This window comes from Nerophis ophidion, linkage group LG15 (genome assembly GCF_033978795.1).
Source record: "Nerophis ophidion isolate RoL-2023_Sa linkage group LG15, RoL_Noph_v1.0, whole genome shotgun sequence".
Taxonomy (NCBI): domain Eukaryota; kingdom Metazoa; phylum Chordata; class Actinopteri; order Syngnathiformes; family Syngnathidae; genus Nerophis; species Nerophis ophidion.
The window spans coordinates 49862750-49889804 of NC_084625.1; the positions used below are offsets into that span (position 1 = coordinate 49862750).

The 27055-nt window shown below is 42.1% G+C and overlaps 2 protein-coding genes across 3 annotated transcripts in view; one reads left to right on the top strand and one right to left on the bottom strand.

The window, feature by feature from the left end:
• map3k8 (mitogen-activated protein kinase kinase kinase 8) overlaps positions 1-17291 on the bottom strand; it is a 28898-nt gene extending 11607 nt beyond the window's left edge. Inside the window, exons 1-5 of one of the 2 annotated variants that reach the window (XM_061922342.1) lie at positions 17181-17291; positions 12388-12751; positions 12149-12316; positions 3148-3409; positions 975-1081 (exon numbers count right to left, since the gene is read on the bottom strand). In XM_061922342.1, the coding sequence (XP_061778326.1) occupies positions 975-1081; positions 3148-3409; positions 12149-12316; positions 12388-12720 (870 nt within the window). In that variant the 5' untranslated portion in view covers positions 12721-12751; positions 17181-17291. Of the gene's footprint in view, positions 1-974; positions 1082-3147; positions 3410-12148; positions 12320-12387; positions 12752-17180 lie in introns of both variants that reach the window. The other variant, XM_061922341.1, reaches the window with a different exon arrangement.
• Positions 17292-19078: 1787 nt separating this feature from the next.
• The window catches only part of mtpap (mitochondrial poly(A) polymerase), a 22775-nt gene continuing 14798 nt past the window's right edge, over positions 19079-27055 (top strand). The window contains exons 1-4 of the mRNA XM_061922343.1: positions 19079-19282; positions 25334-25494; positions 25574-25807; positions 25883-26107. Coding sequence (XP_061778327.1) covers positions 19114-19282; positions 25334-25494; positions 25574-25807; positions 25883-26107 — 789 coding nt within the window. The 5' untranslated portion in view covers positions 19079-19113. The remainder of the gene's footprint in view (positions 19283-25333; positions 25495-25573; positions 25808-25882; positions 26108-27055) is intronic.

The window sequence follows — 27055 nt, forward strand, 5'->3', positions numbered from 1 at the left end:
ACGTCAGAAATGACTGCAGTTCTGCGTCAACATCCGTTATCTGCTTTTTTCCACAAAGTTAATGACTGAACGTCCTCCGAGTGTTATTGTCAGAGTTGGTTGTTGACGAACCCCAGGATGCAGAGACGGCGTCAGGCATTGAATAAGAAAACATGATTTTCATTGAAATACTAAAACAAGAACAAACGAAAGGTGCGCACGGGGCGGATAACAAACTTGGCTAAGAACAAAAAACGCTTACTGTGACACGACAAAGCTATGGCATGAGCAGAGTGAACAGTAGTAGACAAAGCTACAAGCGACAAGACAGATAGTGGTGACATCGACACGACAATAATCCAGTCCAGAGTGGAGGACAAAGCAGGTCTAAATAGCGTCTGGCTGATTGACACCAGGTGTGGCCAGGTGCCAATCAGCCACAGCTGAGGGGTGTGATAGCAAAATTGAAGATGTTCTTTGAACGGGTCGCCAAAAGTTGTTTATTGGGCTCAGGAATGTGACACTTAGAAAGAGATCTATTGTCCGATCAAGCTCTGTCTCCTGTGTCTTTGATGTGACATGTGGACTATAGTTGACGTGGGCATGTGTTTTCCCTCTTCCTGACCCCCAACAGAGCTAAATTGTTCCCCTTTCCTGAGTGACCCCCCTGGGCAAACGACACCCTCTCCCCTTCACAGGACTTTGGGTATACATTCCACTGGTGTACTGTATGTAAATGAGCATGGAGGGTGGGACTTCTGAGAATGTATAATTGTCATGTCAAATTCTAAAGGAGTTAGAACAAGCCGGAACGAACGGATGTGTCGTTCTGGTTTGGTCTCGCTTTGCAAAGCTTGTTATTATTTGTTTGTTACTTTAATAAATCATTTTAAAGCTATTTGTCACTAAAAGATCGTCCCAAACTGTCAGGGATAAGCCTGACACTTGTGGTTGTGTGTGCGGGACCATGGTACGGCCGAATTGGTTTTTCTTACCTCGGTTCCTCTCAAGTCTCTGGGGATGTAGACGTCTTCTGTCATCTGCACAGTGAGGCCGAAGTCCACCAGGACAGCCTTGTCTGACATCAGGACAAAGTTACTGGCTGAAGAGGACACAGAGACACGGGTGTGTCAGGACCTGGAGTTACCAACTGAACAGAAAGTCAAAGGAAAACCAGCCTAGCGTCCGTAGGGAGGCGCTGGAACTACATCCCTCGGAAGCGTCCTCCCAAGTGCTTTAGATCCAGGTCGATTAAAGTCTCCCTACGAACCTAAACAAGTACATGACGAGGGCTGACCACCTCTCGCATCGATCATTTACTAATAATACCCTTAATACCAACACCACCAATTTATAGATCGATCTGATCCTCCTCTTACGTTGTTGCATTACCCTCTCTTCGGACTCTTACTTATCTACGTGTTAGTTTCCTATTAATGACTTCTTACTTGCTGACGCAAGCTGGTTCCATTTACACTTCTAGGGAGGCGTTCGGGTGGCATCCCGGCCAGATGCCCGAACCACCTCATCTGGCTCACATCGAGAGGAGCCAGATGAGGTGGTTCGGGCATCTGGCCGGGATGCCACCCGAACGCCTCCCTAGGGAGCTTTGGGTCATGACCGAAAGGATAAGATCACGGGTACAAGCGGCCGAAATGAGTTTCCTCTCCCTTAGAGATAGGGTGAGAAGCTCTGCCATCCGGGAGGAACTCAAAGTAAAGCCGCTGCTCCTCCACCGAGAGGAGCCAGATGAGGTGGCTCGGGCATCTGGCCAGGATGCCACCCGAACGCCTCCCTAGGGAGGTGTTTAGGGCACGTCCAACCGGTAGAAGGCCACGGGGAAGACCCAGGACACGTTGGGAAGACTATGTCTCCCGGCTGGCCTGGGAACGCCTCGGGATCCCCCGGGAAGAGCTAGACGAAGTGGCTGGGGAAAGGGAAATCTGGGTTTCCTTGCTTAGGCTGTTCCCCCCGTGACCCGACCTCGGATAAGCGGAAGAAGATGGATGGATGGATGCTTCAAGCTTTGTTAGCTTGGATATGGGGTCAGCAACCAGCGACTTCCTAACTGTTAGAAACCCCACCGTTTGCATTAAACAGTGGGATTGTCCTGTTTTGGCGTCCTGGCGCATTTAAAGTTCCTTTTACTGGAACTAAGGGGCCGAGCCCAACTCCTGAAAAACAACCCCACTCCATAATTCCTCCTCTACCAAATTTCACACTCGGCACAACGCGGTCTGAAATGAACTGTTCTCCTGGGACCCTCCAAGCCCAGACTGGTCCATCAGATTGCCAGATGGAAAATTGTGATTCATCACTCCAGAGAATAATAATAATAATAATAATGGATTAGGTTTTATATCGCGTTTTTCTATTATTAGATACTCAAGTGGGAACCCATCACTCATTCACACCTGGTGGTGGTAAGCCACATTTGTAGCCACAGCTGCCCTGGGGTAGACTGACGGAAGCCCCTCTGACCACCGCCTATCATTCATTCACCAGTATGAGTGACACCAGGGGCAAGGGTGAAGTGTCCTGCCCAAGGACACAACGGCAGCGATTTGGATGTCAAGAGGCGGGGAGCGAACCTGCAACCCTCAGGTTTCTGGCACGGCCGCTCTACCCATTACACCATACCGCCCCAGAGAAGGCATCTCCACTGCTCTAGAGTCCAGAGGCGACATGCTTTTACACCCCTGTCTCCCCAATTTTCAATGGACTTGGTGATGTATGGCTTAGATGCAGCAGATCGGCCATGGAAAACCATTCCACGAAGCTCTCTGCGTACTGTACGTGGGCTAATTGGAATGTCACATGAAGTTTGGAGCTCTGTAGCGACTGACTGTGTAGAAAGTCTTGCTTCAGCATCCACTGACCCTTCTCTGTCAGTTTACGTGGCCTACCACTTGGTGACTGAGTTGCTGTTGTTCCCAAACTCTTCACTTTTCTTATAATAAAGTGTTGCACAGGCGGCATCCTATGACAGTTCCACGCTGGAAATCACTGAGAGTGGCCTATTCTTTCACAAATTTTCGTCTCCATGCCTAAGTGCTTGATTTTATACACAGGGCCAAGTGATTAGGGCACCTGTTTCTCATCATTTGGACGGGTGGCCAAATGCTTTTGGCGATATAGCGTATTGGCGGACTTTCACCGTTTTCTTACGTTTGATGTCGTGATGGATGACGTTGTGCGAGTGGAGGTACTCCAGGGCTCTCAGGATGTGCTTGGTCACCCAGATCACCTCGAACTCCCTCATCGGCCCGCAGCTGTCGATCTTCTCCAAGGCCGAGCCGCCCTCGCCGGCCTCCATGAAGAGATGCACCTTCTGCTCCCACAGCAGAGCCCCGTAGAGCTCGGCGATGTTCTCATGGCGGAAGCGAGCCTGGAACTCCACGTCGGCTCCTCGAAAATTCTCCATCGGGATCTGCGACCGATAAGAGAGAAGATTGAGTGTGCTGACTTTTTGTTTGAATTTCTTTTTCCCCCTGCGCCATGACTAGGGAAGGTTGTTTGGAATGGGTCATACAAGTGTATGCAGTGCTTCTGATAACCGGAAATTACACACGATGGACACTGACATGACTATCTCTTAATTTTTTTTTATAGTGATGGCACGTTTTGTTTTTGTTTTTATAATAGCCCCACATTTCAGTGAGAAGTTGGCCCTACAATGAGGTGGCGACTGTCCAGAGTGTACCCTGCCTCCCGCCCGAATACAGCTGAGATAGGCTCCAGCACCCCCCGCTACCCCTCGAAAGGGACAAGCGGTAGAAAATGAATGAATGGATAGATATTATGTGTGTTGACTTTTTTGTTAGTATTTTTTTTTCCTGCACAATGACTAGGGAAGGTTTTTTGGATTTGGTCAGTGCTTCTGATAAGAGGAAAGTACACACCATGGACCCTGACATGACTATATCTTTTGACTTTTTTATAGTGATGGCACATTTTTTTTATAGTATCCACAAATTTCAGTAAGAAGATTGACTTATGTGTGTTTATTTTTTTTTCCCTACACCATGACTAGGAAAGGTTTTTTGGATTGGGTCATATAAGTGGATGCAGTGCTTCTGTTAGCAGGAAAGTATACACCAAGCACACTGACATGACTACCTCTTTTAATTTTTTTTTATAGTGATGGCACGTTGTTTATAATATCCAAAAATTTCAGGAGGAAGATTGACTTATGTGTGTTTATTTTTTTCTTCTTCACCATGACTAGGAAAGGTTGTTTGGAATGGGTCATACAAGTGTATGCAGTGCTTCTGATAACCGGAAAGTACACACGATGGACACTGACATGACTATCTCTTGATTTTTTTATAGTGATGGCATGTTTTGTTTTTGTTTTTATAATAGCCCCACATTTCAGTGAGAAGTTGGCCCTATAATGGTTTGGCGACTTTTCCAGGTTTTACCCTGCCTTCCGCCCGGATGCAGCTGAGATAGGCTCCAGCACCCCCCGCAACCCCTCGAAAGGGACAAGCGGTAGAAAATGAATGGACGGATAGATATTGATATAGAAGATTGAGTTATGTGTGTCGACTTTTTCGTATGAATTTTTTCCCCTGCACTATAACTAGGGAAGGTTGTTTGGATTGGGTCATATAAGTGTATGCAGTGCTTCTGATAACAGGAGAGTAAACACCGTGGACACTGACATGAATATCTCTTTCAATTTTTTTATAGTGATGGCATGTTTTTTTTATAATATCCACAAATTACTGTATGTGTGTTGACTTTTTGTTTGATTTTTTTTTGTTTTCTGCACCATGACTCGGAAAGGTTGTTTTGATTGGGTCATATGAAAATATTCAGTGCTTCTAATAACAATGTTTTTTATTATTATAATATCCACAAATTTCAGTGAGAAGATTGAGTTATGTGTGTTGACTTGTTGTCTGAATTTTTTTCCCTGCACCATGACTAGGAAAGGTTGTTTGGATTGGGTCATATAAGTGTATGCAGTGCTTCTTTTAACAGGAAAGTACACACCAAGCACACTGACACTCTTTTAATTTTTTTTTATAGTGATGGCACGTTGTTTATAATATCCACAAATTTCAGGAGGAAGATTGACTTATGTGTTTTTATTTTTTTCTTCTTCACCATGACTAGGAAAGGTTGTTTGAAATGGGTCATACAAGTGTATGCAGTGCTTCTGATAACCGGAAATTACACACGATGGACACTGACATGACTATCTCTTAATTTTTTTTTATAGTGATGGCACGTTTTGTTTTTGTTTTTATAATAGCCCCACATTTCAGTGAGAAGTTGGCCCTACAATGAGGTGGCGACTGTCCAGAGTGTACCCTGCCTCCCGCCCGAATGCAGCTGAGATAGGCTCCAGCACCCCCCGCAACCCCTCGAAAGGGACAAGCGGTAGAAAATGAATGAATAGATTGATATTATGTGTGTTGACTTTTTTGTTAGTATTTTTTTTTCCTGTACAATGACTAGGGAAGGTTTTTTGGATTTGGTCAGTGCTTCTGATAAAAGGAAAGTACACACCATGGACCCTGACATGACTATATCTTTTGACTTTTTTATAGTGATGGCACATTTTTTTTATAGTATCCACAAATTTCAGTAAGAAGATTGACTTATGTGTGTTTATTTTTTTTTCCCTACACCATGACTAGGAAAGGTTTTTTGGATTGGGTCATATAAGTGGATGCAGTGCTTCTGTTAGCAGGAAAGTATACACCAAGCACACTGACATGACTACCTCTTTTAATTTTTTTTTATAGTGATGGCACGTTGTTTATAATATCCACAAATTTCAGGAGGAAGATTGACTTATGTGTTTTTATTTTTTTCTTCTTCACCATGACTAGGAAAGGTTGTTTGGAATGGGTCATACAAGTGTATGCAGTGCTTCTGATAACCGGAAAGTACACACGATGGACACTGACATGACTATCTCTTGATTTTTTTATAGTGATGGCATGTTTTGTTTTTGTTTTTATAATAGCCCCACATTTCAGTGAGAAGTTGGCTCTATAATGGTTTGGCGGCTTTTCCAGGTTTTACCCTGCCTTCCGCCCGGATGCAGCTGAGATAGGCTCCAGCACCCCCCGCAACCCCTCGAAAGAGACAAGCGGTAGAAAATGAATGGACGGATAGATATTGATATAGAAGATTGAGTTATGTGTGTCGACTTTTTCGTATGAATTTTTCCCCCTGCACTATAACTAGGGAAGGTTGTTTGGATTGGGTCATATAAGTGTATGCAGTGCTTCTGATAACAGGAGAGTACACACCGTCGACACTGACATGAATATCTCTTTCAATTTTTTTATAGTGATGGCATGTTTTTTTTTTGTAATATCCACAAATTTCAGTGAGAAGATTAACTTACTGTATGTGTGTTGACTTCTTGTTACATTTGTTTTGTTTTCTGCACCATGACTCGGAAAGGTTGTTTTGATTGGGTCATATGAAAATATTCAGTGCTTCTAATAACAATGGTTTTTTTATTGTAATATCCACACATTTCGGTGAGAAGATTGAGTTATGTGTGTTACTTGTCTGAATTTTTTTCCCTGCACCATGACTAGGAAAGGTTGTTTGGATTGGGTCATATAAGTGTATGCAGTGCTTCTTTTAACAGGAAAGTACACACCAAGCACACTGACATGACTACCTCTTTTAATTTTTTTTTTATAGTGATGGCACGTTGTTTATAATATCCACAAATTTCAGGAGGAAGATTGACTTATGTGTTTTTATTTTTTTCTTCTTCACCATGACTAGGAAAGGTTGTTTGGATTGTGTCATATATGTGGATGCAGTGCTTCTGATAACCGGAAATTACACACGATGGACACTGACATGACTATCTCTTGATTTTTTTTATAGTGATGACACGTTTTGTTTTTGTTTTTATAATAGCCCCACATTTCAGTGAGAAGTTGGCCCTACAATGAGGTGGCGACTTGTCCAGGATGTACCCTGCCTTCCGCCCGAATGCAGCTGAGATAGGCTCCAGCACCCCCCGCAGCCCCCGAAAGGGACAAGTGGTAGAAAAATGAATGGATGGATAGATATTATGTGTGTTGACTTTTTTGTTTGAATTTTTTTTTACTGCACCATGACTAGGGAAGGTTATTTGGATTCGGTCATATAAATGTATGCAGTGCTTCTGATAAGAGGAAAGTACACATCATGGACCTTGATTACACACCAAGCACACTGGCATGACTACCTCTTTCAATTTTTTTTATAGTGATGGCACGTTGTTTATAATATCCACAAATTTCAGGAGAAAGATTGACTTATGTGTGTTTATTTTTTTTTCTGCACAATGACTAGGAAAGGTTGTTTGGATTGGGTCATATAAGTGGATGCAGTGCTCCTGATAACGGACAAAGTGCACACCATGGACCGTGACATGACTATATCTTTTGATTTTTTTTTCATTGTGATGGCACATTTTTTTATAGTATCCCCAAATTTCAGTAGGAAGATTGACTTATGTGTGTTTATTTTTTTTTCCTGCACCATGACTAGGAAAGGTTGTTTGTACACACCAAGCACACTGACATGACTATCGCTTTCAATGTGTTTATAGTGATGCCACATTTTTTTTAATAACCACAAATTTCAGAAAGAAAATTGAGATATGCGTGTTGACTTTTGTTTAATTTTTTTGTTCTTCACCATGACTAGGAAATGATGTTTGTATTGGGTCATAGAAGTGTATGCAGTGCTTCTGTTAACAGGAAAGTACACACCAAGCACACTGACATGACTACCTCTTTCATTTTTTTTTATAGTGATGGCACGTTGTTTATAATATCCACAAATTTCAGTGAGAAGTTTGACTTATGTGTGTTGACATTTTTTTTCCTGCACCATGACTAGGGAAGGTTGTTTGGATTGAGTCATATAAGTTAATGCAGTGCATCTGATAACAGGAAAGTACACACCATGGACACTGACACGACTATCTCTCAATGTCTACGAAATAGTTGACAATTTTCCACTTGTCAGAACCTAGGGTGTATTCATTTATTATCAAAACGTGCTTACAAGCACCGCGGTCAAAACTATCGGATGAGGTCATCACCCCACGGTTAAATAGTGACAGTACTGCCACTGAAATCAATGCATCATAAACTGTTTCCAGGAAGCTGTGTGTGTGTGTGTGTGTGTGTGTGTGTGTGTGTGTGTGTTTGTGTGTTCTGGCAATTCGTACTTAATGAGGACATCGCTCTGTTCACACACTTTTAGGGGACTTCTGACGATATGGGGACACAGAAACAGGTCCCCAAAGGGGAAACCTTTTTAAATGATAGTCAGATCCATTCTGAAGATGCCTAAGTGATTTTTAAGCTTTGGCCCATAAAACATGTTTACTGGTTAGTTTGAGTGCTGGACATTTGCACAGCAGCCCCTTCATCGGGCTGTAGCTGGTACTGCACACGCTGCTCTGCAGCAGCACAGGATTTACTTTAACATTTAAGTGGTGAAACTTCCTATAAGATAACAGCTGTAGGGCTGTATTCTAAAGATCATGTTATATTTAATTTGAACTTTTTTTTTTTAAATGGTCCTCAGTAGTCACGAACAAATTTGTGTGAATTATGCAAAATGATTTAAATCTGGTCCCCATGAACCATATGAACTATTTTTCCCCAGGGTCCCCAGTAAGTCTGATCAGCACATTACTTCATCAATCCAGAGATTTAAAGATGTGTATGAGCTAATTTGGCAGTGGCCATTTTACCTAATTTTTGTTATGCCTCCACAACCTGTTGAAAGGATGGTCCCCACAAGTCCTGAACAACCCCATTCAAAATGATAACCAGTGTGTGTGTGTGTACACTCCACTGAGTCAACATAGCTTTCTAATGATATTATCTTACCAGAAAACCACTCTCGTGTAAATATGTTCCACGTGTACAGATTACACATGTGACGTAAGCATGCAAGTACAACTGTAGTACACAAAAAACATGATCAGAGTGCCGTGCATCCATTTCTACCCCTTACGCAAGACACATCCAAACAACTCGCCTACACTGACTATGACAGTGACCTCTTGTGAATTTCCTTTCTTGCACATTTTGTAATAATGCCCCGTTCCTCTTCTGCTTTACCAGAAAACCTCAAACAACACCGACTTTCATTCCAGAACAAGTTCAAGTGGGTCCATATTGCAGCATTTTTTTTAACTATCCCTTACTTTGCTGATATTGTAAAAATAAAGTATGTTTGCTATTTTTGAGATTCGGCAGTACCTCAACTTAAAAAGGAAGTGCACTTTTTTTTTGCTTGTCATTCACAATTAAAATGAGAGACAAGAAGTTTTTGCTTTCTAACTTAAAAAGATAGTCCCAATCTAAGTGATTAGCATAATGCAGCTAATAGTGATCCATCAATTCTACCTCTAAATCGCTTTAAAAATGTGTTCTGTAACCTGTATAGTAACCAAACTGTAGCAACATTGTTATTGTAAGAGTGAACAGCGAGGGACTATTTTTGTGGCTAACTAACACATCGGTATTAACCGTAAAAGCTAACTAGGGCAAGAGGTAAGGTGGCTTCTATTTTAACACAAAATGCGTTCAAGTCTGCAATAGGACACCAATCTGTATGTACAGTTGTTCGTCAGGTCCTGTTGATTTCTGAGAAGCAATCCATTTATGTTAAAATAGCTGGTCTCCAATTCCCATATTTATAGCCTCAAAATGGCTTTCTTCCCATCCGCGCTAACTCACTCTTCCTCCGTGCTCACTTCTATAAGCAGCAGTATATTTATCTTCAAAAATATAAGGTTGTAAATCCTCATTTGTCCAAAAATAGTCGTCTTCGTTGTCTGTTACCAAGTCTGCCATGATTAGAAAACACTCGTGTTTGATTCCGGAAGTAGAAACATACACGTTGCCAGAAGTCAGATGTGCGTTGCTATGTAAACAAATCAATGCGGGGAATAAAATCAGTCCAGGAAATTATTAAAATGATCAAAATACAGTAAATATTGTGCTTTTTACATATTGTTATGAAAGTGTCTGTTACTACAGTATACTACATTATCCGACAGACCGGTGCTCCGGCAGCCTCCTGCAGCTGTGAGGAGGTGCCGGTCGTCCTGGGTTTGCCTTGCGAGGAAGTGACGTTAGAGTCTCTACGTTTCCCTCGTCGAAAAAGGCCTCAACGGCAGAGTGGGCGGAGGATAGTTGCATAGAAGCTCCACAACCGTCACAAAGGCGGAAGAAGGCTGCAGCAAACATGGGCCTCCAATTGTCTTGGTCTCCATGCCATTAGACCCTGGCCTTCTCTTTGCTAATGACAGTGTGGTAACTGTCTTTGCACCAGTCTCCTCACTTTAAAAGATTCCACGCAGCCCAAGGCAAACGTGGCAGGGGACCTCGGAGCCGCAGTGGTCCCCAGAGGCACGCCCTGGCATCACCCAAATTCTGCCCTGCTGCCTTGTGGGTTAGTCTGGGGAAGACAAAAGGCTAGGGGAGCACACCCTGAGAGAAAAGCAAGTGCTGGTAGGCGCACTATAGGTAGGCGCACCATAGGCGGTCCTCCGACAGACCGGAGCTCCGGCAACCTCCTGCAGTTGAGAGGAGATGCCGGTCGTCCTGGGTTTCCAATCCCACCGGATACAGCTCCCAACAGCAAAGAAACGACGTTGGAGTCTACACGTCTCCTTCGTTGAAAAAGACCTCAACAGCGGAGTGGGTGGATGATGGTTGCATAGATGGTCACAAAGACAACGGCGCAGTGGGCGGATGATGGTTGCATACACGGTCACAAAGGCGGCAGAAGGTTGCAGCAAACATGGGCCTCCAATTGTCTTGGTCTCCATGCCATTGGACCCTGGCCTTGTCTTTGCCAAGGACAGTGTGACTGTCTGTGCACCAGTCTCCCCACTTTAAAAGATTCCACGCAGCCCAAGGCAAACGTGGCAGGGGACCTCGGAGCTACTGTGGTCCCTAGAGGCGTGATGCGCAAGCCCACTTTTGTGGCATCACCCAACCACTGCCCTGCTGCCTTGTGGGTTAGTCTGGGAAAACAAAAGGCTAGGGGAGCACACCCTAAAAGAAAAGCTAGTGCTGGTAGGCGCACCAGACTCCCGACAGTCCGGAGCTCCGGCAACCTCCTGCAGTTGTGAGGATGTGCCAGTCGTCTTGGGTTTCCCTTTCCACCGGACACAGCTCCCAACAGCAAAGAAGCGACGTTGGAGTCTGCGCGTCTCCTTCGTAGAAAAAGACCTCAACGGCGGAGTGGGCGGAGGATGGTTGCATAGACGGTCACGAAGGCAACGGCGGAGTGGGCGGATGATGGTTGCATAGACTGCAGCAAACATGGGCCTCCAATTGTCTTGGTCTCCATGCCATTGGACCGCGGCCTTTCTTTTTGCCAAGGACTGTGTGACTGTCTGTGCTCCAGTCTCCCCACTTTAAAAGATTCCACGCAGCACAAGGCAAACGTGGCAGGGGACCTCGGAGCTACAGTGGTCCCTAGAGGCGTGATGCGCAAGCCCACTTTTGTGGCATCACCCAACCACTGCCCTGCTGCCTTGTGGGTTGGTCTGGGGAAGACAAGAGGCTAGGGGAGCCTACCCTGAGAGAAAAGCTAGTGCTGGTAGGCGCACCATACCTCCGACAGTCCGGAGCTCCGGCAACCTCCTGCAGTTGTGAGGATGTGCCGGTCATCTTGGGTTTCCCTTTCCACCGGATACAGTGGAAAGGGAAGAAGCGACGTTGGGGTCTGCGTGTCTCCTTCGTAGAAAAAGACCTCAACGGCGGAGTGGGCGGTGGATGGTTGCATAGACGGTCACAAAGGCAACGGCGGAGTGGGCGAATGATGGTTGCATAGACTGCAGCAAACATGGGCCTCCAATTGTCTTGGTCTCCATGCCATTGGACCCTGGCCTTCTCTTTGTCAAGGACAGTGTGGTGATTGTCTTTGCACCAGTCTCCCCACTTCAAAAGATTCCATGCACAGGCGTTCTCCTGAAGGAAATCCCACCAACAAAGGGATAACCAATCCGGTGCGTCTTTTGTATGAGAAAAGATCGAAAACGGCCCATTCATCGGCAGTGCGCCTTGCAATCCCGTGCGTCCCACAGTCCGGAAGATACGGTATTTGCTCATTCCCGCGCCCAAACTCAAGTACCAAAGTGCTTCCCGGAAGGACTCACCAGTTTACAAGCCATCCTCTTGCGGGTGGTCACGTCCTGCGCTAGGTGAACTTTCCCAAAGGAGCCCTTCGGCACCAGGTCCGAGCCTCGACTCCTGTAGGTCAGCTGCCAGGCGTACAGGAGCACGTCCTTGTTGATTTTGTAGCGGCCGTTCTTCACCACCAAGTCCTTCTGCGGGTAAAGCGCGGGTGAGTTATATTCTATTTTTGTCGTCCAAGTCGGTATACGAATGCACCTACTTTGTTCAGCAGGACCCCCGTCTCCTCCGGCGGGTGCTGCAGGGCCGTGGCTTGCATGTCAGAGAGCAGGTTGACGAAGGACAGCAGGTCCGTCACGGTCCCGTACCGCACGCCGCCGTCCCCGTCGGTGTGGTCCTTCTGCTGACTGGCAAATTCTCCCGCCTCTTCACCGCCGTCCGTTCCCAGGGGGGACAGAGCCTCCCCTTCCAAAGACAAACCCCCGTCCTCGTCTTTTTCCTCCAGCTGATAGAGGCTCTCGGCGGCGTTGATGATGTCCTCGATATTCATATGAGCCAACAGGAGTTGGATGTGGTCGTCGTAGTTGTACTCCATTTTGTGTCCGTGGACGTGTCCCCCCCCCACACTGGAGCAGAAAAATATATCAGTATATGCATGTAAACCTGGAAGACCCCCGTGCTGAACTCCCAAACCCAAAACCGGTGAAGTTGTCACATTGTGTAAATGGTAAATAAAAACAGAATACAATGATTTGCAAATCCATTTAAACCGATATTTAATTAAAAAGACTGCAAAGAAAAGATACTTAACATTCAAACTAGTAAACTTTGTTATTTTTTTGCAAATATTAGCTCATTTGGAATTGAATGCCTCCTGTATCATGTTTCAAAAAAGCTGGCACAAATGGCAAAAAAGACCTGAGAAGGTTGAGGAATGCTCATCAAACACTTATTCGGAACATCCCACAGGTGAACAGGCTAATCGGGAAAAGGTGGGTGGGTGTAAAAGCAGCTTACGTGAACAGTCGTTGTTTGTGAACAGTCGTTCACAAACAACGACGGGGCGAGGGTCACCGCCTTGTCAACAAATGCGGGAGCAAATTGTTTAAGAACTACCAGTTATTACAAGGAATTTAGGGTCCGTAATATCATCAAAAGGTTCAGAGAATCCGGAGAAATCACTGCACTGAGGGGACCTTCAATCCCTCAGGCGGTACTGCATCAGTGTGTAAAGGATATCTCCACATGGGGCTCAGGAACACTTCAGAAAACCACTGTCAGTAACTAGTTTGCCGCTACATCAATCAATCAATCAAAGTGTATTTATATAGCCCTAAATCCCAAGTGTCTCAAAGGGCTGCACAAGCCACAACGACATCCTCGCCTCAGATCCTACATCAACAACTTAGATTTTTAAGGGGATTCTAGATCACGGTACAGTCATAGTACTGTGATCTGGACAATGAAAAGGCTTTCATGTCTCTCTGTAAGTGCAAGTTAAAACTCTACTTTGCAAAGCGGACGCCATTTATCAACAACACCCAGAAATGCAGCCGGCTTCGCTGCGCCTGGGCCTCATCTAAGATGGACTGATGCAAATTGGAAAAGTGTTCCATGGTCTGACAAGTCCACATTTCAAATTGTTTTTGGAAACTGTGGACGTCGTGTCCTCCGGAACAAAGAAGAAAAGAACCGTCCGGACTGTTATAGGCGCAAAGTTGAAAATCACTGCACTATAAGCGATGATATTACGGACCTTCGATCCCTCAGGCGGTACTGCATCAGTGAGTAAGGGATATCTCCACATGGGGCTCAGGAACACTTCAGAAAACCACTGTCAGTAACTAGTTTGCCGCTACATCAATCAATCAATCAAAGTGTATTTATATAGCCCTAAATCACAAGTGTCTCAAAGGGCTGCACAAGCCACGACGACATCCTAGCCTCAGATCCTACATCAACAACTTAGATTTTTAATTGGATTCTAGATCACGGTACAGTCATAGTACTGTGATCTGGACAATGAAAAGGCTTTCATGTCTCTCTGTAAGTGCAAGTTAAAACTCTACTTTGCAAAGCGGACGCCATTTATCAACAACACCCAGAAATGCCGCCGGCTTCGCTGGGCCTGGGCCTCATCTAAGATGGACTGATGCAAATTGGAAAAGTGTTCCATGGTCTGACGAGTCCACATTTCAAATTGTTTTTGGAAACTGTGGACGTCGTGTCCTCCGGAACAAAGAAGAAAAGAACCGTCCGGACTGTTATAGGCGCAAAGTTGAAAATCACTGCACTATAAGCGATGATATTACGGACCTTCGATCCCTCAGGCGGTACTGCATCAGTGTGTAAAGGATATCTCCACGTGGGGCTCAGGAACACTTCAGAAAACCACTGTCAGTAACTAGTTTGCCGCTACATCAATCAATCAATCAAAGTGTATTTATATAGCCCTAAATCACAAGTGTCTCAAAGGGCTGCACAAGCCACGACGACATCCTCGCCTCAGATCCTACATCAACAACTTAGATTTTTAATTGGATTCTAGATCACGGTACAGTCATAGTACTGTGATCTGGACAATGAAAAGGCTTTCATGTCTCTCTGTAAGTGCAAGTTAAAACTCTACTTTGCAAAGCGGACGCCATTTATCAACAACACCCAGAAATGCCGCCGGCTTCGCTGGGCCTGGGCCTCATCTAAGATGGACTGATGCAAATTGGAAAAGTGTTCCATGGTCTGACGAGTCCACATTTCAAATTGTTTTTGGAAACTGTGGACGTCGTGTCCTCCGGAACAAAGAAGAAAAGAACCGTCCAGACTGTTATAGGCGCAAAGTTAAAAATCACTGCACTATAAGCGATGATATTACGGACCTTCGATCCCTCAGGCGGTACTGCATCAGTGTGTAAAGGATATCACCACATGCGCTCAGGAACACTTCAGAAAACCACTGTCAGTAACTAGTTTGCCGCTACATCAATCAATCAATCAAAGTGTATTTATATAGCCCTAAATCACAAGTGTCTCAAAGGGCTGCACAAGCCACGACGACATCCTCGCCTCAGATCCTACATCAACAACTTAGATTTTTAATTGGATTCTAGATCACGGTACAGTCATAGTACTGTGATCTGGACAATGAAAAGGCTTTCATGTCTCTCTGTAAGTGCAAGTTAAAACTCTACTCTGCAAAGCGGACGCCATTTATCAACAACACCCAGAAATGCCGCCGGCTTCGCTGGGCCTGGGCCTCATCTGAGATGGACTGATGCAAATTGGAAAAGTGTTCCATGGTCTGACGAGTCCACATTTCAAATTGTTTTTGGAAACTGTGGACGTCGTGTCCTCCGGAACAAAGAAGAAAAGAACCGTCCGGACTGTTATAGGCGCAAAGTTGAAAATCACTGCACCATAAGCGATGATATTACCGACCTTCGATCCCTCAGGCGGAACTGCATCTGTGTGTAAAGGCTATCACCACATGGGCTCAGGAACACTTCAGAAAACCACTGTCAGTAACTAGTTTGCCGCTACATCAATCAATCAATCAAAGTGTATTTATATAGCCCTAAATCACAAGTGTCTCAAAGGGCTGCACAAGCCACGACGACATCCTCGCCTCAGATCCTACATCAACAACTTAGATTTTTAATTGGATTCTAGATCACGGTACAGTCATAGTACTGTGATCTGAACAATGAAAAGGCTTTCATGTCTCTCTGTAAGTGCAAGTTAAAACTCTACTTTGCAAAGCGGACGCCATTTATCAACAACACCCAGAAATGCCGCCGGCTTCGCTGGGCCTGGGCCTCATCTAAGATGGACTGATGCAAATTGGAAAAGTGTTCCATGGTCTGACGAGTCCACATTTCAAATTGTTTTTGGAAACTGTGTCCTCCGGAACAAAGAAGAAAAGAACCGTCCGGACTGTTATAGGCGCAAAGTTGAAAAGCTAGCATCTGTGATGGTATGGGGGTGTATTAGTGCCCAAGGCATGGGTAACTTACACATCTGTGAAGGCAAAATTAATGCTGAAAGGTACATACAGGTTTTGGAGCAACATATGTTGTTATCATGGACGCCCCTGCTTATTTCAGCAAGACAATGCCAAGCCATGTGTTACAACAGTGTGGCTTCGGGTACTAGACTTGTCTCCCTGTTATCCAGACCTGTCTCCCATTGAAAATGTGTGGTGCATTATGAAGACTAAAAAACCACAACGGAGACCCCGGACTGTTGAACAACTTTGAGATGTACATCAAGCAAGAATGGGGAAGAAATCCACTTAAAAAGCTTAAAAAAAGTTTTGTTAAAAGGAAAGGCCATGTGACACAGTGGTAAAAATGCCCCCGTGACTACTTTTTTGCAATCTGTTAACCCGTTAAATTCTAAGTTAATGACTATTTTTAAAGTTTCTCAGTGTGAACATTAAATATCTTGTCTTTGCCGTCTATTCAATTGAATATAAGTTAAAAAAAAAAAAAGGATTTGCAAATCATTCTATTCTGTTTTTATTTACGAATGACACAACGTGACAACTTCACTGGTTTTGGGTTTAGTACATTCAAATTTCCATTCAAAATCTTACTTTGTGTTTGTTTTGGGGGCAAATATTTTCCTAATACAAGAAGGGAGTTTCACAGTAAAACCGGGAAGCCCCTGGAAAGTTATTTTTTTCCATCATAAGTCTAAATATACACAAAATACACCGAATGGAAACAATATATTATACATATATACATATATACACACACTTATATTCATATTTATATATGTATATATACATGTATATAGATAAAAATAATGATGCTTGCAAAATCTGATGTTTATAGTCGACAAACTATATCAATGCATACAAATATATCGTATAAGTCAAACATTTTTATTTTTTTTAATTAATAAATAATATATTTCAATGAATTAAAATCAATATGAACGGTTTCACACGTATTGGCTCGACTTCAAAATAAAAGTTCTAAATTAAAAAGAGCGACGTTTCCATTTCACGTCATCACAGTTATTAAATGGTTTAGTAGGACGGGAAAGTGTCACCTTTGCAATCAAAAGTGTCGTCTTCGTCCTTCCATGAGCGCGGCGAGCTGCGTCTGTTCTGATCTCCGCGACGCTGCTGTTTTGGCGAAACCCAAGCAGAGGAAGTACACTATGGCGCATGCGCGCCGGTTTGAGTTTCGTTTTTGCTTTTCTGTTTTCTAAAAAGTGGGAGGGAACTACTTTCAAAGAAAAAATTAACCTCATTGTACTGTTGGCGAAGTTTTATATTCATAAATGCACGTTTCTCAATGCGCGAACTGCTTTTTGTGCCTTTAAAAAAAGAATTAGAACTCTATTTTAAAACGCTTTCTACCTCCAACAACCCCAAAATAGGTGTGAAAAGTATGCTGCTGTGCTCCAAATTTGGATTATTTACAGAACTTGTGTGAGCCTATGACATTACATTTTAAGTAGAATGCAATATAAATATATATATATATATATATATATATATATATGTATATATATATATATATATATATATATATATATATATATATATATAAATACATATATTGCAATTAATTTTTCAATATATATGTATTGCAATATAATTGTAAATATGTATACAGCATTATATATATATATATATATATTGCATTCAATTTCTCTCCATATATATTGCATTATATATATGTTTATATAGCATTCTATTTATATATGTATATATATACATATATACATATAGACATTTATTTTTTCCACATATATTGCATTTTATATATACATATATATATATATATATATATATATATATATATATATATAGGTAAATATATATATAGCATTCTATTTTCTATATAGATATATAAATATATATAGCATTCTATTTGTACATATATGTATATATACATATATTGCATTTAATTTTTACATATATATATATATATATATTGCATTCTATTTACAGCGTGGCGCAGTGGGAGAGTGGCCGTGCGCAACCCGAGGGGCCCTGGTTCAAATCCCACCAAGTACCAACCTCGTCACGTCCGTTGTGTCCTGAGCAAGACACTTCACCCTTGCTCCTGATGGGTACTAGTTGGCGCCTTGCATGGCAGCTCCCTCCATCAGTGTGTGAATGTGTGTGTGAATGGGTAAATGTGGAAGTAGTGTCAAAGCGCTTTGAGTACCTTGAAGGTAGAAAAGCGCTATACAACTACAACCCATTTATCATTTATTTTATTTATATATAGATGTAAATATATATATATAGCATTCTGCTTTTTATATATATAAATATATATAGCATTCTATTTATATATGTATTGCATTCAATTTCTGTCTATATATATTGCATTATACATAGCATTCTATATATATATATATATATAGGTATATTTTCACAAATATTGCATTCCTCAAGGTCTCTCTATATATATTGCATTATATATAAATAGCATTCTATATATATATATATAAATATTGCAATATAATTGTATACATATATATGTATATGTATATATATATATATATATATATATATATATATATATATATATATATATATATATATATATATATATATATATATATATATATATATATATATATGTATATGTTGCCTTCTATTTTACTTACTTTATTGAGTTTACAAAACCCTGGCGCTGTTTTGTACTGTTTTTGTACTATATCTGTACTTGTTTGGATTATTATGTCAATGTTGCATATTATAAATAAATGTTTATAAAATAAACCACTTTTGCTTTGCGTAACTCCCAAATAATTAACCACTACTAAAATGGGTGCGAGAGACAGTTTTCCTTTCACATCGTTATTCAAATAAATAACTAAAATATCGATAGTCAAACATCACATAAACATGTTGGATGTAAATAAAACATATAAAACACTCCTAAAGCTTCAACTAAGTCTTTTTTGGGTAGCTTCCGGCGACTTATGACACAAAGCGGCTACCGTAGCAAGAGTCCCACGCATGCGCACATCCTCTGTTCCGCCAGCGACCATGGCGTCCTCCGCGGCCGTGCACAGGTTACATACCCGGGGAAGGAGAAACTTCTTCAAATGTCTCCAGAGTGTGGACGCCTTTCTCCGCAGGACTGTTGGAACTGCCACCGCCGTTACAGCCCGGAACGAAGAGCCCGGTTGGTAACTTACTGTTAAAATAAGGCCGAAAGGGCAAGTTAGCTAACCACCATCTCAGTCCCTTCACTTCTAAAATACCAACTATTGACATTATAATCATCATTATTGTTATTATTTTAAACACTGAAAACTTAGTTAACTACGTTATTGTGATATTATCTGGTATAAAAAAAGGCTTGCAACTACAAAACCTCAAAAGCGGTGAAGTTGTCACGTTGTGTAAATGGTAAATAAAAACAGAATACAATGATTTTGTAATTGTTTTCAACTTAAATTCAATTCAATAGACTGTAAAGACGAGACACTTAATGTTCAAACTAGTAAAGTTTGTTATTTTTGTGCAAATAGTAGCTCATTTGGAATGTGATGCCTGCAACGTGTTTCATAAAAATCTGGCACGCGTGGCAAAAAAGACTGAGAAAGTTGAAGAATGCTATTCAAACACTTATCAATGTTTATTTATATAGCCTTAAATCACAAGTGCCTCAAAGGGCTGCACAAACCACAACGGCATCCTCGGTAGGGCCCACATAAGGGCAAGGAAAAACTCACTGCAGTGGGACGTCGACAATGATGACTATGAGAAACCTTGGAGAGGACCGCATATGTGGGCAACCCCCACCTCCCCCCTAGGGGACCGAAAGCAAAGGATGTCGAGCGGGTCTAACATGATATTGTGAAAGTCCAATCCATAGAGCAGGGGTCGGGAACCTATGGCTCTAGAGCCAGATGTGGCTCTTTTGATGACCGCATCTGGCTCTCGGATAAATCTGAGCTGACATTGATAAGTAATGAATAATTCCACTTGCAATCACAGTGTTGAAAACAACGTTCAAAATATAAAACATTCTCATGCATTTTTATGTTCAAGAAGTTGCGTTAATGGTAAGAAGTTATTTTTTTATTATTGGTTAGTGTCGGGCTTGCCCTCCTGGGGGTTCTTCAGACCACCAAGAGCCTACTTTAGGGTTACAATATTGTTTTATTTTATTTCTCTCTCACTTGCTTTACAGCAATTGTCTTTTTCTCTTTCGTCCTCACTCGCGCTCTGGCTCCAGCCCCAACCCTTTCTCTCCTCCTGGCTGCTGCTTATAACAGAGCGACAGGCGATTAGATAAAAAGGCCCAGGTGGGCCGTCTACGCACCTGTCGCTGATTTCGAGGCCAGTCCTGGCAACATCGCATTAATGGTATAAAGTATTTTATGTCACGATGGGGGGGGGGGGTTGCAGCTTGCTGCGGGGTCGTTCCCCCAGGAAGGCAGACGGACTACTCGGGACTTGGCATTTAGGTAAAAACATGATTTAATTTAAACTAAAAAAATATCCAAACAAAAATCGCTCACAACGGAGGCACAACTTGGGCTAAGGAAGAAAGCTAACGCATAAACAGACTAAGAACATAAATCAAACAAAACTTACTTGGCATGGCATGAAGCACACAACTATGGCAAGGCATGAAACAAGTCAGCACAGGGCGACTGACTGGCAAAGACGAGCTTAAATACTGCCTCTGATTAGTGCTCGGGAAGCAGGTGAGCGGGCATTTTGTCCACCAGAGACAGGTGGACAAAATGAGAAACCAAGGAAACCAGACAAGGGAGTGGAAAAAAACAGGAACTTAAAGAGTCCAAAGGACAAACAGCACATGGCCAAACAAAAACATGATCAACAGACATGACATTTGATTTATTATTGGTTAGCTTCAGAATAACAATGTTATCAAAAAGAATAAAATACTTATTATACTCTAAAAATGTTGGTCTTACTTAAAAATGCACACATTTAGTTGTATTCAGTGTTAAAAAAATATGATATGGCTCTCACGGAAATACATTTTGAAATATTTGGCTTTCATGGCTCTCTCAGCCAAAAAGGTTCCCGACCCCTGGACTAGAGTAAACAAATGAATTTTAAGATGGGACGAAACTATGGCAAGGCATGAAACAAGTCAGCACAGAGCAAGAAAACATCACATTGACGCCAGGGCGACTGACTGGCAAAGACGAGCTTAAATACTGCCTCTGATTAGTGCTCGGGAAGCAGGTGAGCGGGCATTTTGTCCACCAGAGACAGGTGGACAAAATGAGTAACCAAGGAAACCAGACAAGGGAGTGGAAAAAAACAGGAACTTAAAGAGTCCAAAGGACAAACAGCACATGGCCAAACAAAAACATGATCAACAGACATGACATTTGATTTATTATTGGTTAGCTTCAGAATAACAATGTTATCAAAAAGAATAAAATACTTATTATACTCTAAAAATGTTGGTCTTACTTAAAAATGCACACATTTAGTTGTATTCAGTGTTAAAAAAATATGATATGGCTCTCACGGAAATACATTTTGAAATATTTGGCTTTCATGGCTCTCTCAGCCAAAAAGGTTCCCGACCCCTGGACTAGAGTAAACAAATGAATTTTAAGATGGGACGAAACTATGGCAAGGCATGAAACAAGTCAGCACAGAGCATGAAAACATCACATTGACGCCAGGGCGACTGACTGGCAAAGACGAGCTTAAATACTGCCTCTGATTAGTGCTCGGGAAGCAGGTGAGCGGGCATTTTGTCCACCAGAGACAGGTGGACAAAATGAGTAACCAAGGAAACCAGACAAGGGAGTGGAAAAAAACAGGAACTTAAAGAGTCCAAAGGACAAACAGCACATGGCCAAACAAAAACATGATCAACAGACATGACATTTGATTTATTATTGGTTAGCTTCAGAATAACAATGTTATCAAAAAGAATAAAATACTTATTATACTCTAAAAATGTTGGTCTTACTTAAAAATGCACACATTTAGTTGTATTCAGTGTTAAAAAAATATGATATGGCTCTCACGGAAATACATTTTGAAATATTTGGCTTTCATGGCTCTCTCAGCCAAAAAGGTTCCCGACCCCTGGTCTAGAGTAAACAAATGAATTTTAAGATGGGACTCAAATGCTTCTACTGAGGTAGCATCTCGAACTGTTACCGCAAAGGCGTTCCAGAGTACTGGAGCCCGAATGGGAAACCCTCTGTAGCCAGTAGACTTTTTTTGGGCTCTGGGAATCACTAATAAGCCGTAGTCCTTTGAACGCAGATTTGTTATCTGGAACATTCCACAGGTGAACAGGAAATGAAATGCTGAGTCATTCACAAAGAAGGATGGGGCGAGGGTCACCGCTTTGTGAACAAAAGCCTGAGCAAATGGAAGCATTTAAAGGCCTACTGAGACCCACTACTACCCACCACGGAGTCTGATAATTTATATATCAATGATGAAATATTAACATTGCAACACATGCCAATACGGCCTTTTAAGTTTACAAAATTGCAATTTTAAATTTCCCGCAAAGTATCCCGTTGAAAACGTCACTGGTTTTAGCGGACATGTTCTCCCAGCACCGATCACGGCTAAAAGTCGTCTGCTTTAATCGCGTAATTCCACAGTATTCTGGACATCTGTGTTGCTGAATCTTTTGCAATTTGTTCAATGAATAATGGAGACATCAAAGAAGAAAGATCCTTGTTTGTGAACGACTGAGCATCTCATGGGGGCTGCTCTTATACCCAATCGTGGCACCCGCCCGTTCACCTGTGGGATGTTCCAAATAAGTGTTTGATGAGCATCCCTCAACTTTCTCAGGTCTTTTTTTGCCACCCGTGCCAACTTTTTCGAAACATGTTGCGGGCGTCAGATACCAAATGAGCTAAAATTGCAAAAAATAACCAAGTTTTCCAGTGCGGACGTTAAATATCTTGTCTTTGTAGTCTATTCAATTGAACATAGGTTGAAAATGATTAGCAAATTATTGTATTCTGTTTTTATTTATGATTTACACACCGTGCCAACTTGCCTGGTTTAATCGCCTCCAGTCTATGTGGTAACAGCAGCATGTTTCGCATTGTTGCGTCTCTTTTTGAAAGCAAAAGTGTAAATTAGGGATGCACCGAAATGAAAATTTGTGGCCGAAGCCGAATAAAATTTAAAAGCTTGGCCGAAGGCCAAATACCGAATAATGAATGCAGTTTTTCACAATTTGTTTAATATTGCATAAATAGCCTAGAATAAACATTTATACATGTTTTTCAAATTTTTTTAATATTCCAGTAGTCTTTGCGTTTCAAAAAAAAAGCACAATTTTCCATTTATATTAGGCCTTCAAACAAAACATGCATTCCAAAAAAAAAATAAAGTGCATTAAAGTGGATAAACCCACAACAAATGAATTATTTTCCTTTTGGCAAAAGTCTGCTTAGCCACAGTAGATATGCTAATAATGTAAACAGTAGGCTTAAGTAAATCTCAATTAAGTGTGTGCTTGTAACCTCATACACTTATACAGGTAGCCTACACAACAGGCTAATAATGTAAACAGAGGCCCCACTAAATCTCAATAAGTGTGTGCTTGTAACCTCATACACTTATACAGGTAGCCTACACAACAGGCTAATAATGTAAACAGAAGGCTTAAGTAAATCTCAATTAAGTGTGTGCTTGTAACCTCTTACACTTATACAGGTAGCCTACACAACAGGCTAATAATGTAAACAGAAGGCTTAAGTAAATCTCAATTAAGTGTGTGCTTGTAACCTCTTACACTTATACATGTAGCCTACACAACAGGCTAATAATGCAAACAAAGGCCCCAGTAAGTCTCAATTAAGTGTGTGTGCTTGTAACCTCATACACTAATACAGGTAGCGTACACAACAGGCTAATAATGTAAACCGTAGGCTTAAGTAAATCTCACTTAAGTGTGTGCTTGTAACCTCATGCACTTATACAGGTAGCCTACACAACAGCCTAATAATGTAAACAGAGGCCCCAGTAAATCTCAATTAAGTGTGTGCTTGTAACCTCATACACTTATACAGGTAGCCTACACAACAGCCTAATAATGTAAACCGTAGGCTTAAGTAAATCTCACTTAAGTGTGTGCTTGTAACCTCATGCACTTATACAGGTAGCCTACACAACAGGCTAATAATGTAAACAGAAGGCCCCACTAAATCTCAATTAAGTGTGTGCTTGTAACCTCATACACTTATACAGGTAGCCTACACAACAGCCTAATAATGTAAACAGAGGCCCCAGTAAATCTCAATTAAGTGTGTGCTTGTAACCTCATACACTTATACAGGTAGCCTACACAACAGCCTAATAATGTAAACAGTAGGATTAAGTAAATCTCAATTAAGTGTGTGCTTGTAACCTCTTACACTTATACAGGTAGCCTACACAACAGCCTAATAATGTAAACAGAGGCCCCAGTAAATCTCAATGAAGTGTGTGCTTGTAACCTCATACACTTATACAGGTAGCCTACACAACAGCCTAATAATGTAAACAGAGGCCCCAGTAAATCTCAATTAAGTGTGTGCTTGTAACCTCATACACTTATACAGGTAGCCTACACAACAGGCTAATAATATAAACAGAGGCCCCAGTAAATCTCAATTAAGTGTGTGCTTGTAACCTCATACACTTATACAGGTAGCCTACACAACAGGCTAATAATGTAAACAGAGGCCCCAGTAAATCTCAATTAAGTGTGTGCTTGTAACCTCATACACTTATACAGGTAGCCTACACAACAGGCTAATAATGTAAACAGAGGCCCCAGTAAATCTCAATTAAGTGTGTGCTTGTAACCTCATACACTTATACAGGTAGCCTACACAACAGGCTAATAATGTAAACAGAGGCCCCACTAAATCTCAATTAAGTGTGTGCTTGTAACCTCATACACTTATACAGGTAGCCTACACAACAGGCTAATAATGTAAACAGAAGGCTTAAGTAAATCTCACTTAAGTGTGTGCATGTAACCTCATACACTTATACAGGTACACAACATATCCCAACGTCACTGCACGTTGGTTAATTGCGTCACCGCGTCCAAAAATTGCGTCACACGCCACTATTCGGCCTTGTTCTTAACTCATTCCACCGAAGGCCGAATGTGGCTTTTTTTTGCCATATTCGGCCGAATATATTCGGTTACCGATTAATCGGTGCATCCCTAGTGTAAATGCTTTGTTCTTTTTCCTGGCAGAGGGTGGACGTCCGTCCTTTTATGCGGTCCAGGCGCAGAGACAAGAACAGGCGGAAAGATCGGTCCTCATCGGCTGCGCCCCCACAATCGACGAGAAACAGATCGTCAAGTTCCTATCGTCACACGGCAATATCAAAAAGTACTTTACGTACGAAAACTGCGTAAGTGCAATTCGGAATGAAAAGGGGAGGGGCTTAAGATCCGAGTTCAAACGCAGTGCCGTGTTTTCCCCTCCCCCAGGGCACGTATGCAGTGGTGGAGTTCGAGTCCCGAGAAAGCGTCGCCTCGTTACTGGAAGTCGCTGGCATCCCGAATAACGGCCACGAGTCCATGGTGCCTTATAAATCCAGACTAATGTCGCTTAAAAGAGTCGGTTCGGCAGTAGCGAGCAGTCAGCCGTCGAAACAACATAACGCCCTGCAAGCCGCCATTCCCAACAACGAGCTCATGCAAAGGCTTTGTTTGGAGGAGAGCGTAAGTTGCCGCCTTTTTGTGAGATGTTCCAGAACGATCCAGACACGTGGGTTCATCTTTCCATTTACCCTTTAGATGGACCAACAGATCATCCGCTTGACGGAAGCCTACCAGCTCACCGAGGAGAACAGCCACCTGCGTTTCCTCGTCTGCTCCCTGCTGAAAGACATCGCCGCTGCCTATTTCCCGGAATGCTCCATCCAGCCGTTTGGATCGTCGGTAAATGGCTTCGGGAAGCTGGGCTGTGATTTGGATATGTTTCTGGACCTGGACAACATCAGCGGGAGGAATTTAAAGACGGTAAGGATTGCATCGGGCTGGTCGATATGGCCTTTTAGTAATATCTCGATATTTTTACACCATGTCACGATACACCAAATATATCTCCATATCTTGCCTTGAATGAACATTTGATGCATATAATCACAGCAGTATGATGATTTCTAAGCTAAAGTCTTAACAAGCTGCTTTGCTTCTTCTGCCTCTGTCTCAGCAACCAGCATTGTCCCACCCACACAACCATCTGATTGGTTACATATATAGCAGCAGCAGCCAATCAGCATCTCGTATTCAGAGCGCATGTAGTTAATGCTTCAGTGTTGAGCAAAAAAAATATTTAGTCAGCCAGCGATTGTGGAAGTTCTCCCACTTAAAATGATGAGAGAGGTCTGTCATTTTCATCATAGGTACACTTCAACTGTGAGAGACAGAATGTGAAAAAAAACCTAATTTTAAAGAATTTATTTGTAAATTATGGTGGAAAATAAATATTTGGTCAACCAATTTAAAGCTCTCACTGATGGAAGGAGGTTTTGGCTCTAAATCTCACGATACATGGCCCCATTCATTCTTTCCTTAACACGGATCAATCGTCCTGTCCCCTTAGCAGAAAAACAGCCCCAAAGCATGATGTTTCCATCCCCATGCTTCACAGTAGGTGTGGTGTTCTTGGGATGCAACTCAGTATTCTTCTTCCTCAAAACACGACAAGTTGAGTTTATACCAAAATGGATACATGGATGATACAGCAGAGGATTGGGAGAATGTCATTAATATCTCGATATGTTTAGGACATGTCACGATACACCAAATATATCTCCATATCTTGCCTTAAATGAACACTTGATGCATATAATCACAGCAGTATGATGATTCTATGTGTCTACATTAGGGGTGTACCGAAAGATTTTCTAAGGTAAAGTCTTAACAAGCTGCTTTGCTTCTTCTGCCTCTGTCTCAGCAACCAGC